The sequence below is a fragment of the Antedon bifida genome, chromosome 8 (assembly GCF_963402885.1).
Source record: "Antedon bifida chromosome 8, ecAntBifi1.1, whole genome shotgun sequence".
NCBI classification, from domain to species: Eukaryota; Metazoa; Echinodermata; class Crinoidea; order Comatulida; family Antedonidae; genus Antedon; species Antedon bifida.
The window spans coordinates 11,835,777-11,848,561 of NC_136233.1; the positions used below are offsets into that span (position 1 = coordinate 11,835,777).

General features: G+C 34.1%; 3 protein-coding genes across 5 annotated transcripts in view; 1 reads left to right on the forward strand and 2 right to left on the reverse strand.

Moving 5' to 3' along the window:
• Positions 1 to 1,526: 1,526 nt before the first annotated feature.
• On the reverse strand, positions 1,527 to 5,334 carry LOC144850010 (sulfotransferase 1C4-like). Its single transcript, XM_078707170.1, has 6 exons — positions 5,036 to 5,334; positions 4,617 to 4,855; positions 3,633 to 3,762; positions 3,047 to 3,141; positions 2,505 to 2,673; positions 1,527 to 2,078 (listed from the first exon to the last, which is right to left on the reverse strand). Exons 1-6 carry the CDS (start codon positions 5,166 to 5,168, stop codon positions 1,969 to 1,971), a joined length of 876 nt encoding a protein of 291 aa, XP_078563296.1. The 5' UTR covers positions 5,169 to 5,334; the 3' UTR covers positions 1,527 to 1,968.
• A 1,247-nt stretch (positions 5,335 to 6,581) lies between these two features.
• Positions 6,582 to 12,785, forward strand: part of LOC144850007 (uncharacterized) — a 57,828-nt gene continuing 51,624 nt past the window's right edge. The window contains exons 1-9 of one of the 2 annotated variants that reach the window (XR_013614037.1): positions 6,582 to 6,747; positions 7,172 to 7,321; positions 7,729 to 7,974; positions 8,167 to 8,217; positions 8,695 to 9,030; positions 9,257 to 9,360; positions 9,776 to 9,967; positions 10,074 to 10,222; positions 10,868 to 11,008. Coding sequence is in view for 1 of the 2 variants with exons in the window: in XM_078707167.1 (XP_078563293.1) it covers positions 6,592 to 6,747; positions 7,172 to 7,321; positions 7,729 to 7,974; positions 8,167 to 8,217; positions 8,695 to 9,030; positions 9,257 to 9,360; positions 9,776 to 9,967; positions 10,074 to 10,222; positions 10,868 to 10,917 (1,434 nt within the window). In the remaining variant the exon portion in view is untranslated. Of the gene's footprint in view, positions 6,748 to 7,171; positions 7,322 to 7,728; positions 7,975 to 8,166; positions 8,218 to 8,694; positions 9,031 to 9,256; positions 9,361 to 9,775; positions 9,968 to 10,073; positions 10,223 to 10,867; positions 11,202 to 12,785 lie in introns of those variants that run through there. The other variant, XM_078707167.1, reaches the window with a different exon arrangement.
• On the reverse strand, positions 10,768 to 12,287 carry LOC144850014 (anaphase-promoting complex subunit 13-like). 2 transcript variants are annotated; one of them, XM_078707175.1, is made up of 2 exons: positions 12,193 to 12,287; positions 10,768 to 11,727 (listed from the first exon to the last, which is right to left on the reverse strand). In XM_078707175.1, exon 2 carries the CDS (start codon positions 11,692 to 11,694, stop codon positions 11,482 to 11,484), a length of 213 nt encoding a protein of 70 aa, XP_078563301.1. In that variant the 5' UTR covers positions 11,695 to 11,727; positions 12,193 to 12,287; the 3' UTR covers positions 10,768 to 11,481. The 2 variants fall into 2 exon arrangements, with proteins under 2 accessions (XP_078563301.1, XP_078563302.1); XM_078707176.1 differs by having other exon boundaries at positions 10,768 to 11,707; positions 12,193 to 12,285.

Consider the following 12,785-nt stretch of genomic DNA (forward strand, 5'->3'; position numbering starts at 1 on the left):
AAAATGCCAAGAATACAACAAACCACTTTGTATTGCCTTCATAGACTATGAAAAGGCATTTGATTCAGTGGAGACAGTTCTAAAAGCTCTGCAAGATCAGGGAATGCATCATAAGTACATTAACCTACTCAAGGACATTAACACCAACTGCACTACCACGATGCACAAACCAAGCGAGAAAATCCACATAAAAAAAGGGTGTCCGACAAGGCGATACAATTTCACCTAAACTGTTTACAGCTTGTTTGGAAGGCATATTTCGCTCACTGGAGTGGGAGGACAAAGGAGTGAATATCAATGGAGAAAAATGTAATCATTTGAGGTTAGCAGATGACATTGTTGTCATGGGAGAACAAATCAGTGAAGTTGAGGATATCCTTAAAGACCTTGCAAATGCCTGCAAATGCTGTGGATTGAAAATGAATTTGAAGAAAACAAAAGTTATGGCAAATTCCATGGTACTTCATGGATCTGTGACTGTTAATGGCAATAAAATTGATGAAGTTAATACTATCTATCTATCTATTTATCTGAGGTAGAGATTTAGCCTGAGAGAAAAGAATCAAGAACAGGAGATAAAGAGGAGAATCAGATTGGGCTGGTGCCAATATGGAAAACTGAGCAACATCATGAGAGCGGAAATACCGTTAAGCCTAAAATGAAAGGTCTTTAATCAATGCGTGTTACCAACCATGACATATGGAGCTGCGACCTGGGCACTATCAAATAAAATGGAAAAGAAAATAGCAGCAGCACAGCACAACATGGAAAGAAATATGCTCGGAATCACATATAACAGAAAAACAAATGAATGGGTGAGAAAACAAACACAAGTTCAAGACATTATAAGAACTATCAAATTAAGTAAGTGGAAGTGGGCTGGACATATCAGTAGGAGAACAGACAATAGATGGACTTCGCTAATGACATCATGGAGACCGATGGATGGGAGCAGAAATAGAAGAAGACAAAGAGTGAGATGGCGAGATGAAATAGACAAGTATTGGGGTACAGTACATTGGCAGGGAGCAGCTAGAGATCGTGCACTATGGCAGAAACATGCTGAGGCTTTCGTCCAGCAGTGGACTGACAACGGCTGATGATGATGAATTAGTTTAACACGACATATTAATAATAATAACATTTTTAGATCAATGTTTGGTATGAAGGCCTAGTATATGACAGGCCTCGCCTAAACCCGGTTCTCTGGTCATTTAGCGGATTGCTTATAATTCACGCTAGGAATTCCTTCGATTACCAATCACATCGTGGCCATTTTGAAATGTAGGACTATGTATGCAACTATAAGAATCCCAATAGGCCTATTTTCAATTAAATTTACTTTTTCCCAACTTCCTCGGTTTTTAATAAATTACTAATTATTAAATAAACGAAAACACGAACAACTCTCTCTAGGCTAGCAAGTTTTATTATTCCTCTCCTGCGGAGGCCTATCAATATTAAAAAAAAAAAAATTAAAATACATTCACAAATACTTTTAACTTTGGGCTTGATTGGTAGGCCTATAGAATTCATACATTAAATGTGTTATTTAAAAGACTGTAAGAATACGGTAGGTGTCTACACATTTGATTAATATTACATTTGGTTGTTATACGTGATCAATATTACTCGGCTTAATTACTGACGACATTGAGTAATAAATGTTCTCTGTGTTTTTTTTTCAAACTATCTGTATATGTACCTCCAACACCCATAGGCCACATATTGTTTGTAAATAATAAAAGGAAAGCTGTAAAAGGCTGCTTTCACAAGCGCCCGCATTCTGAGAAAAATATCGTGGAAAATGGATTCAGTGGTAATTAAAGCATGGGTCGTTCACACCAAATTCGTATGATTTGAATTTTAGATTATTTTTGTTTTATGTATGAAAATGCATATTTGTCTATAGTAATTACCGTCGATCGTCCTAGTCTAAATGGACTTTAAGAATATAACTATTATAGACTATTGAAACATCATCTCAAGATCCGTTTCTTTCAGATCATTTTGAAGAACTTCATCCAACTGTTCACTTTGCGCTACGGTAAAATGTGTCTTCCAATCACCAATTATACCTGAAAAAGATAGACCTAAACTTCAGCTGTTGTACTTTATCATATTTCATCACTTAAGATCATATATCATGTGATTAAAAAATCATCATAATCGATTATCACTCTTCTCCATTATTATTATTCTTCTCTCTATCTATATTCTTATCAACATCACAAGTATGTTTAACACTACAGTATAATCTTATTTCAACTTTAATTAAAGGGGTAAAACTTCCGGCTGGTCAAATAAATTCCGGTTGATATTCAGGGACCCGAAATTCGTAACTAATAAAAACACACAAAATATAAGTGCTACAAACAAATTACATTAAAAAATCCATTTTAAGTATTGGGCCTATATTCTAATTTACAAATTATGTTTTTTTCATAAAGGTATTTGTAGTTATTTATTTTGAAACATTGAATAAAAATAATATATACTGGTACCTTTCCGTACGAATGCTCCTGTTGAAAGTGCTTGAATATCTGCATCATCACTGACCATTGTTTTCTTTGTTTTTTCTGGCGATGAATTTGTAACTATATTTTGCAGTACCTCTGTAGACGTAGACCGGCCGGTAAACGCTGCAATTTTTCGAATACTTCCCAAGGAATCCTAAAATAAAAAACCTTAACATTATCACCTGTCTATACCAGTAGGCCTACTAAAATGCAGTAACCCTTATTATTATGACACATTAGGATGGCCGTAATTCTCCTCATTCGTTAGCCGGAATATCTCTAATATAGGGGCTCAACTGATAGTAGGCCTATTTCGCCCGAAGTATTACATTTTTTTTAATCTATTTTGTTTGATGAATAAGTTTAGTGTCATAGCTTTTACATCCTTACAATCAAATTTCAGGAGACAGATGATACCAATGCATCTGTGTCGCAGTACTGATATCTTGAACCCCGTTCCACTTAAATCGCCGATAGTTAGGCATTTTAAACAAAAGAAAAAAAATATATTGAAGCCTAATATTTACCTTTTTCATGTCTTCAAACTTAAGAAACAGAATGTTTTCATCATTTCTACGTTTCCAGAATGGTAGTACATGTTGTGTCCAAGTTCCAAATGGAGCTATAATGTAAAAGTTACAATTTTCTCAATAATATTCACACTTCATTTGTCGGTGGCTGACGAGGATATTGAAATAGGGAGCCGAAGGCCTATAAACGTGACCTAATAATATTTTGCACTTTATATTTAAGTGGAGTGGAGAGTGAAGCTGTAACTTGGTAGTTAACGTGCTTGTCTTCCAATCCCAACGTCCATGGTTCAATCCTGACCTAGTGCCAGGGTTATAACTCGCGACTCTTTCAACTCCACTTCTTAAGCCTCAAATGAGACTTAGTAGGCCTAAGCACGATCAATTATAAAATAATTTATCCATCCTGTAATTGGCGAGTTTGTGCTCCCTGTTAGATGCGTATGAAAAAAAAACCAACAAAACATGCACAGTATACACGCCACCAAATGAGTTATGTCTAAATAACTCCTTGATCTAATCATTACCACCGTTATAACAAAACGGTTAATATATCTATTAATAAAAAATTATTAATTCTCACATTTTTTGGACATGAATATTTGAAAGAACTGATTCCAGTCGACGTCAAAATTCATTTTTTTCATTGCTGGTTTGAAGAAATGATACATCGATACGGCCGTGTCTTTTGGATTCCGAGCAACGTATATTATCTGTGAAATAAAGTGAGATATTAAGAGCTATGTTATAACCGCTAATGTAGAAAACGCCAGCTAATGTCGAAACAACCGTTAATGTAGAACAATCCACCGCTAATGTAGTAAAACCTCCATAGACTGATAGCTAAGTAAATCGATGGATTTGCACATGATTTAGACATTTTTGTAAAATATATAACATTTTCTATATTAGCTGGCGATTATATAGTTACTAGGCCTACTATAAGCTGGGAGGCAATTTTCGTTACTACATAAGCTGTTGACCGTTTCTACATTAGCTGGTGTTGATTTTTATTTACTACATAAGCTGTTGGTGTTTCTACATTAGCTGGAGGTTTTACTACATTAGCGGTGGATTGTTCTACATTAACGGTTGTTTCGACATTAGCTGGCGTTTTCTACATTAGCGGTTGTAACAAGCTATAAAACAGTCCACGTTGTTTATAATTATAACGACAATGTTATTCGAATCAACTTTACTATAAATACGGCCCTTATGATATTAATTAAAGATGGAGAAGACACCATCTTAGTTGAACTCATCTTTTGTTTAGCATATAAAAGCGAACTTTGCTTTCTCAAGGTGACGTGTTGACCAGACTGTACCAAGATCAACAGTATACCTGAGAAAGCAAACTGCCTGAATATTTGCGAAACGTTTGCAGGTTACAACTCCCTGTGTTGTATCATTTTTAGTACACTTCTTTTGATCTATTATTGGATTAAAAAAAAGACAAATTTCCCAGCTATATTAGGATCAAAATGATATTATTTCAAGGCTTTAGCATATGTGCAAATATTTTTTCAAACCCGAAAAGATATAAAAGTAAAATTGAAAGTAAATTTACCTTTGTCCTTTTTTCAAAAACTTGTCTTGGAAGAAGGGCATATGGCAGATGTGTAACAATTAGTCGAGGGGATTCTAATTGTTCATACTTTTTGTACGTGTAGCCAATCGACCCATCTGGTTTATCAATGCACAGCTCTAACGGTGGTAGACGTTTCGCACCTAGACCCTGCGCTAACATCTTTTCGTAATCACCATCGACTTGTAGTAGATAAAGAATTTGCATCGTCCAATGAGTACCTAAAAAACAAGCAATATGTATAAGCCCTAACAAACACGAGTTCATGCAGGTGGTATAAATCTGCAGGTGAACCCCCCCCCCCCCCACACACACTCCATGGTTACGGTTTTAGTTGGTTGTTGTTGTCCAATATTGCACATCATGTCAATCCATATATTTATAAAAAAATATATATTTACCTGATTTCGGGTACGTGCAAAGCCAAATATCATCATCGAAAACTTCCATGTTTTCAATGCATTCTAATGCTTCCTGTTTTACTTTTGTAGGAAATGTATAACCCTTGTATTCCCACGTCGGTAAACCAGCCATTCTCGCAAAGTATAATTTTCAATAGACAAAAGTGTAGTTGACTGCAATAACGAAATATCACGACACTATTTCTAGAATGAGGGATACCGTTGATTAACTGGTTTATGTATACTCAAACCCGGATATAAATAGCTTATTCATTGCATCAGCAGGACTTATCTTTGTAAGCGTATAAAGGGCACGTGATAAAACCTGTAGGCTAAACAATATGTAACTAAGTTATTGTGTAATCCGATATCTGTGTGAAAGTTGACGGATGGAGCTTTTGCTCTGATATATAGGTGAAAAGTAACTTCCTTTGGCTTACTTATTCACAAATAATAAATCTTATAAACATATAATTTTCTTATGCTTTCAGATAATTACATTTCTATTTTATTTAGTACCAACTTTACTTAGTAAATACAATTTGTTTCGAATTTCTTCTTGTATGATTCAGTTATAAGCCTGCCATGCCATGAATTACTGTTTTTACACCACAGCTCACTCTGTCGGTCGGTTGGTCGGTCGGTCGGTCGGTTGGTCGGTAAACACTAACTTGAGCCCGCGACTGCCATATATATGGCCTTGTTAAAGTTTATTTTGCCTTTCATGTAGCATAAAAATGTTTTGTAATCTCAGTGGGACTGTAACATGTTCCTTCTTTGTATTACACGTAACAAGATACACGTTTGTTCCTTCTTTTTTAGTCGCGTGCAAACTCAAATTTGCGCACGCGACTGCAGCAATGTCATATGGCCTTGTTTAAAATATCGGTGAAGGTTCGCGTTTTATTTTATCCGTTTTAAAAGTTACCCACTGGACTGTAACGGGTTTGCTTTAACTTAAACTATATGTCAATGTCATTTATAAGGGATTAGCCAGCCACGTTGCATGTATTACGAAGCATCTTGACAACACTTGGCAATTGCATCAGATTTACGGTGACGTTACCTAGGTGAAAGGTGAACTATTTTTTAAATCTGGTTTTAAAAAGTAGGTGAAAGTTAACTTGTAATGAATATAATACGTATAATAATAATATATTTTTTTGTATTATAAAATCATTAGAGCACTGATCAATATAGAGTCAATTTCGTACCTAGACTAAGAAAATAAACAAAAAATAATTATTTCACTTTTAAAAAGAAACGGTTAATTTTTTTTAATGTGACAAAGTGATGACTGTGATGTGAATGCAATTGACTATTGTTTACATTTTGTTCAGGCAAATAACTTATTTTTCCATCCAATTTTGTTTATCAAAGTTATCAAATTTCTATTATGTGACATTAAAATGGCATATTAAAAAATAATAAAAAAATACTGTGTAATACAGAAATTACATGTATGTATGTAACAGTAGTAATGTGTATCATAAATGAAAGCCACGCCACCAATGTCGAAACCATACTACTGTAGGTGGCGCGCGTTATTTAAAAAAATGGCAACATCAATTTCTTTCCGTTGTCGACGCTCCAAAAAAAGCAAATTTCATAAAGAAACACAAAGAAATTTAGGTAGTCGACATCAAAATGTTGTTCCAGTTGGTGCATGGGTTGAAATTGCACCACAATCGTACTACAGTCATGATGCACTTGTAAGTAAAGGACGCATCTATTAAAGTATTAGGCCGAAGGCTAGGCCTCTCTGCTCTGTCTGCTGTGTGTGTGGCTGGCTGTCTGTGAGTCTGACTGAGCAGAGCAGAGCAGAGAGCCTCCTGCTGACTGAGCGGAGTAATTGGACTAGGCCTATTTACTAACTTTTAGGCCTGGTTATGCTAGGAGTAGGCTATCAAATTTTTATATTTGTTTCTTTGTTGCTGCTTTCAACAAAGTAGAATAGAAAAAAACACATTATTTATGACATGTATCACTAGCTAGTCTATTATGATGTATGATTCAATGAATGAAGAGCCTAATTAATATTAATTTTTAGGGATTAGGCCTAGTAGTAGGAGACTAGTAAGTTAGTAGTAGTACTATTCAATAAAAAAAAAAGACACTCTACTTTTCTCAATACAGGTGTCAGCTGAAATTGAGGAGCAGAAAATAAGGAGAAAGCAGGCAGAAAAAGAAGCTAAATTACTCCACTTTCAAGAAGAAGTACGAAAACGAGTTCAGAGATTACAGAAAATCAAGAAACAACAACAATTAGAGAAGTCATACAAAGCTGTATGCATTGGATTCATATAGATATTATAGCTATAAAATATTTCTGATTGTACCTACTAGTACTGTACTTATAGTTATACTTATATATAGATATATTTTTTCCTACTGAAAGAAAATATTTAAAAAATAATAAAGTTGTAGAATAAATAGGCCATTTTAATAGTCACTTTGACAAAAAATTAAATCGAAAAAAAAAATATTTATGGCAATATATGATAATATAAAGAAAGTTTATTTTGTCTTTTTTATTAGTGAAATCATTATATTTTTGTCAAAAGTGAATAACTACAAAATTCAAAGCTTGATTTTATTTCATGGATTTTTCACAGTGTTCAGTACAGGAAGAAAATAGGCAATACAATTTTAATTATTGTCACAATTCATGCTGTTTCTATTTTTGTTTACAGGTTGAACTAGAACAGAACATTGTACACCAAACAATCAATGCAGCAGAAAGGCACACACCAAAGAAAAATCGCTGCTTGTACCGCTCTGTGGATCAGCACGCCATTGGCAGCGATTTGGTAACATCTGAAAGCGAGGTAGAGGAGGAAGAATCAACAAAACAGTTTGAGGAACATTCACAAAATATTCACAGAGTTATCAGCAGAGCTAGACGTAATCTCGCTGATAAACAAATGTTTTTGGAAAAGGTAGAACACACAGCCATCTAGGAAATACTAAATGTACCAAATTGACTGTGATAGTAGTGATGTAATAGTAACTCAACTTACCTCTTTGTAAAAGATAATGTACTACATCACTTTTTAGATCTAGGTTTTTATTGTCGATAATCAATGTTTTTTTAATTTGTACCATACTATGATTTATGGTTTTCCTCGCAGCAAAGTTTACCTGGTGGTACATGGGGTATGTCAGCAACAAGAGACAAACTAGTAAGTACAATGTTTTATAAGCCCTGTTTGACCTCAAAATTAAGTCAATTTTAAACAATCTGTGGCCATATTCAACAATCTATCTTTAAAGTGAGATTATTTCCCTCAAATATAGTAAGTATTTCACTTAAACTATAAAGTACTATCGATTTATGTAGGAGAATTTTTTAATTTTAAGTGTTTCACTTGAGTGGCCGAGCTGTTACTATTATAGCCACAACATCGGAGGTTTTAAAGCTCTCCTTGGCCATAGTTCTGGATGTAGAAGTCTTTTCGGATAAGTGTACACATATGGCTCATGTGCACCCAGTGATATTTTTAGAGTATGAGTTGTGGCAAATGGATCCTTATCCTTAGGGGAGATGACGACTACTATACTTTGAGGCTGTTACCTTATAAGGGCGCAATAAAAAATATGAATCCATTATCATTATGGCCACAGAAGATTGCAAGAAGAATTCACTTCTTATTTTTCAGCCATATTGTGCCAGTAACATGCATCATATACCACAAGCGTATGTAGAAATGGTCCAACCTGGGGAAGAAAATGAGAAACCTGAAGAGTTTTTACAAAAAGCCGACAGTTTGCCTCAGGATATAGTGTCCAATACAAAGCTTATCGGAGGGAAAGGTGATTGTTTAAAAACAGCACTTGCACCAACACGTAAAGTAACTTTTGATACAGACGTATATGTTGAAGGTCAAGGTGATATAATTTCACAGGGTAGTAGAAAACAACGTATGGCATTATTGCAGAAATTACACATTCCTGATGTTAATCCTGGACAGGCACAGGAAGAGGAAAAACGACTGGTGTGTACTTACAATTAATAATTGAATTGTCCTCTTAATTAATTGAATAAGATAAGTTGTCTCATTCATAAACTTATCTGAACACTGATGCTACACTTTCCCGTGAAACAAAACGATATATATCTTAACACATAGCGAACTCATATCAATTTATTTGGTCCCTTAATAGGCGGTTTACCTATTCTACCTATGTAAATATTGTAACTGTCTATTCTTTTAACCGTAGTCAAAAAATCAGTTTTCAATGTACAGACGATTATTTATGGATATTGAACGAGAACAAGTGAGAGAAACCATTCGCCGCAAGGAACACAGAGAGAAGATTTATAGGTACAGTAATAGGATCATTTGAAGTGTTATTTTGTATTGGCGTCAAAGGTCAGCTCTCTCCAGAAGCAGTTCTGATGATTTCTGACCTAGTTAGGTCATTGCAAATCGAAAGCTTCCTATTGTCATAGATCAGAAGAATGCAGACCTTTATGGCTCTACATGTCATTACTTTGTACAGTAGAAATTAACCTCTATGACTATCTTCTATTCAACCAAATCTTACGGCACGGCAGTGGTTGGTTCCATAAATTAATGATGGCTGATGACTTTTTTGAATATTGAACTACTATGTAATAAATATTGCACATGGCTACAGATAACATGACAATGAATATATTTTACAGCCACCACTGCTTATTAAATTTTAAGCTGTGCTTATTCAACCGTTAAAGGTACTGTACACATTGTATTTTAGAATTAAAAAAGAGAAAGAGTTACAAAGGCACGAGCAGGAAGAACACGTAAGAGCCGCCATAGAATCTAGGAACCCAGTTACTGGGGAGACAGCCGAGGAAGCTAAAGAGCGAGAGAGAGAGGAACAAATGCACGTCAAAGAGATAATGGAGGTGCATCGTAAACGTAAACAAAAGAACAAAGAAACAGAGAGGTTATTGTTTTTTTATTTGAAGAAGTTCTGTTGGATTTTTCATGTGTTAGTGTTTGATGACCATTTTACCATCAGTTCAATTACAAATGATTTACCATCATTACAGGTTTGTAGGAGCTTTAAGGGCAGCTATGCAGGAAAAGATTGAAAAGCAAGGAATCGCACTCCCCCCTCTTTGTGCCTGCTCAACTGACATATGGGGGTCTGGTCCAGATATGTGTGCTAACAATTGCATGTTTTACAGGAATCCAAAAGGTAACACTTTTTTTTCAATGCACGTATTTTACCATCTATAATCTAAGTATCCTTTTGATATTGTTCAGATGAACAGTTACGTTGTTGCATATACATTTTATCATAATAAATAAGTTTTTGGGATTTTAAGATGTATTGTCCCCCTGAAAAAATAATTCTTAAAAATTTTTTTTTTAATATTCCAGATTAATGTAACACAATAGTTAAATCCACTTTGACCAAAAATTAGATCGGAAAAAAAATGTATTTACCTGAAAAAATGTGTTTTTAAGCAAAAAATTGTCAAATTGGCTGCCAGCCAATGGATTTTTGATTGAATTTAACCATTTATTTTGTCATTTTATAAGTGAAAACATTTTTTTTTTCGTTTTTTTTTCATTGGAAGTGATTAACTTTATTAAAACTACAAAATAACATATTCAAAGTATGATTTAATTAATTTTCATTTTTCATGTTTTTGGGGGACAATACATCTTTAAGCGATGTTATACTGTATACAGTGTACTTGTATTATGGTCAGGCATATAATCAATACTACTATCTCATTAGTTTTGGCAATTATTTTATTCATTGTTTCACCAATATTATCATTTCAACAAAATGGTTTATTTACATGTTTACAGTATTTAATTTTCTCTTTTACAGCATATGCCAAGGCATTGTCATCATTACTTCAGTCCTGTGAAATCGCATGAAGTAAATTTAGCTTTCAACGATTGATCTATCTTTAATAATACATTGTAGGCATATGGGAGGTGGTCAAATATCTTCCTAGCCAAATGCCAAGTACAATAGGATAGTCATGAAATATCTTACTAAATTCCACAAACCACCCGAAAGAGAATCTATGTGGAAATTTTTTTTCATACAATTGAATCACTTCATAAAAAAAAAAAAAAAAATAATGTGTAATGTGTGTAATGGTATTTTACCTTATTACCATATTTTAATGATTAATAAAGTGGTTTGTCCTTATTAATTAATTGCTGTAATTAATAATTCAATACAGGTATTACCAAATACAGTTCATAGTACTGTAGTTAAATTAAAAAATCATTACAAAGACAAATCTAGGAATCTAGATGATTATCAATAATAATATGGATGAGTTTTTTTACTTCTGCAAGAAATAGGACCACTGCCTATGTTCTTTTCGAGCATGGAACTTGAATTAACTTATAAACTGGTGAAAGAGTGTGGCAATGATGCAAGGTTGTCATACTGTAATAACTGTATCCTCTATAAAAAAAAAAGATGCCTCAAGTTGGAATTTCTTGTAGGTTTTGCAATGCCAAATCAGTCCATTTTTGATCTTGTTCTATCATTGTCTCATTAGTTTGTTCATTGTCTGGTTGAGGAACTGGTAACTCAGCCTGAGGTACTGCTATGTCTTCAGCAGGCAGCTTGTCTGTCCGCCAATTTTCATCCACACTGTCGATTAACCTGCCTTCTCTTAGTATGTCTGAATCCATGCTGGTTGCAGTGCTAAGTCGACAATTAAAGTACTGTACAGTATTAATAAATAATATGAAAAATGAGCCCTTGAAATTAATATTTATTAGGCCTATTAATATTTATTTATGACCAAAAAAAAACAATTGGTATAGCCTAGGCCTATAATTATATAGTTTAGTGCCTAGCCTATTTTTTTTATTTAGTATTTTACAACAGAAACATGCTTCTTTTTTTTCTCAGCGACGGTTACCTGTACTACTAGTCCGAGTAGGCCTATGTAACAGTACTACTAATGTATGTGTGTAGGCCTAGTGTGAGTTGGTTGGCCTAGCTAGCCGTGCGTAGGTAACCTACCTAAAAAAAGGGGCTAGCTAGGCCTAGCTAGTTGGTTCAAGTTGTAGTAGGTAGTTAATATTTTAAATAGGCCTAGGCTATCTAGAGCCTAGTTTCATCTAACTAGGCCTATGCCTCATCGTACAGATAATGTAGATAAGTTTTAATGGTTTATCTTTTACCTTATTTCGTACTATTAGGACTAAGATTTAGAGTGATTATTATTAGTAGCGTTGAAGCGAATTATTTTCGCGCGTGTCATCTGCTTGAGTACCACACCGGAAGTTATTCTTGGTTATGCAAATTACTAACTGTATCAAGCCCCTCCCTCTTGACCACTCAAGCATGTCTTTTTTCATTAAAGGGTTGTTCCGGGTGGTTTATACAGTATAATTATCTGCCTTCTGCAAACCATAATTAGGTATTATGATATATGCATTAACTTTCATTTCTAAATTTGAGGCAGTTTTGTTAGGGGAAGAGTATATAAATCGAAAGGACAATACAATTGTACATAGAAACCATTTTTTGGTTTTATTACTTTTATGGGCTTATTAAAAAAATAAGTGGGGTTATCCGATTGCAAGTGTATACACTACACAATATTTCATAATAAACAAGAAATATTTCTTACAAAAAACGCTGCTCGCTTATTGACGTAACAGTTTTAAAGATATATTGTCCCTCTGAAAAATATTTTTTATTTCAAATTTGTTTTTGAATTTGTCATTTTATTGTCACATATAATAGTTATTTTACCTGAAAAATGTAATTA

Excerpts from the sequence above, each read along its gene's own strand:
- LOC144850010 (XM_078707170.1), bottom strand. The coding sequence starts at position 5,168 with ATGGCTGGTTTACCGACGTGGGAATACAAGGGTTATACATTTCCTACA. Across the intron at positions 4,856-5,035 it reads TTGCACGTACCCGAAATCAG|GTACTCATTGGACGATGCAA; the intron begins GTAAATATATAT and ends CTTGTTTTTTAG. Across the intron at positions 2,079-2,504 it reads AGGAGCATTCGTACGGAAAG|GTATAATTGGTGATTGGAAG; the intron begins GTACCAGTATAT and ends TATCTTTTTCAG.
- LOC144850014 (XM_078707175.1), bottom strand. The coding sequence starts at position 11,694 with ATGGATTCAGACATACTAAGAGAAGGCAGGTTAATCGACAGTGTGGAT.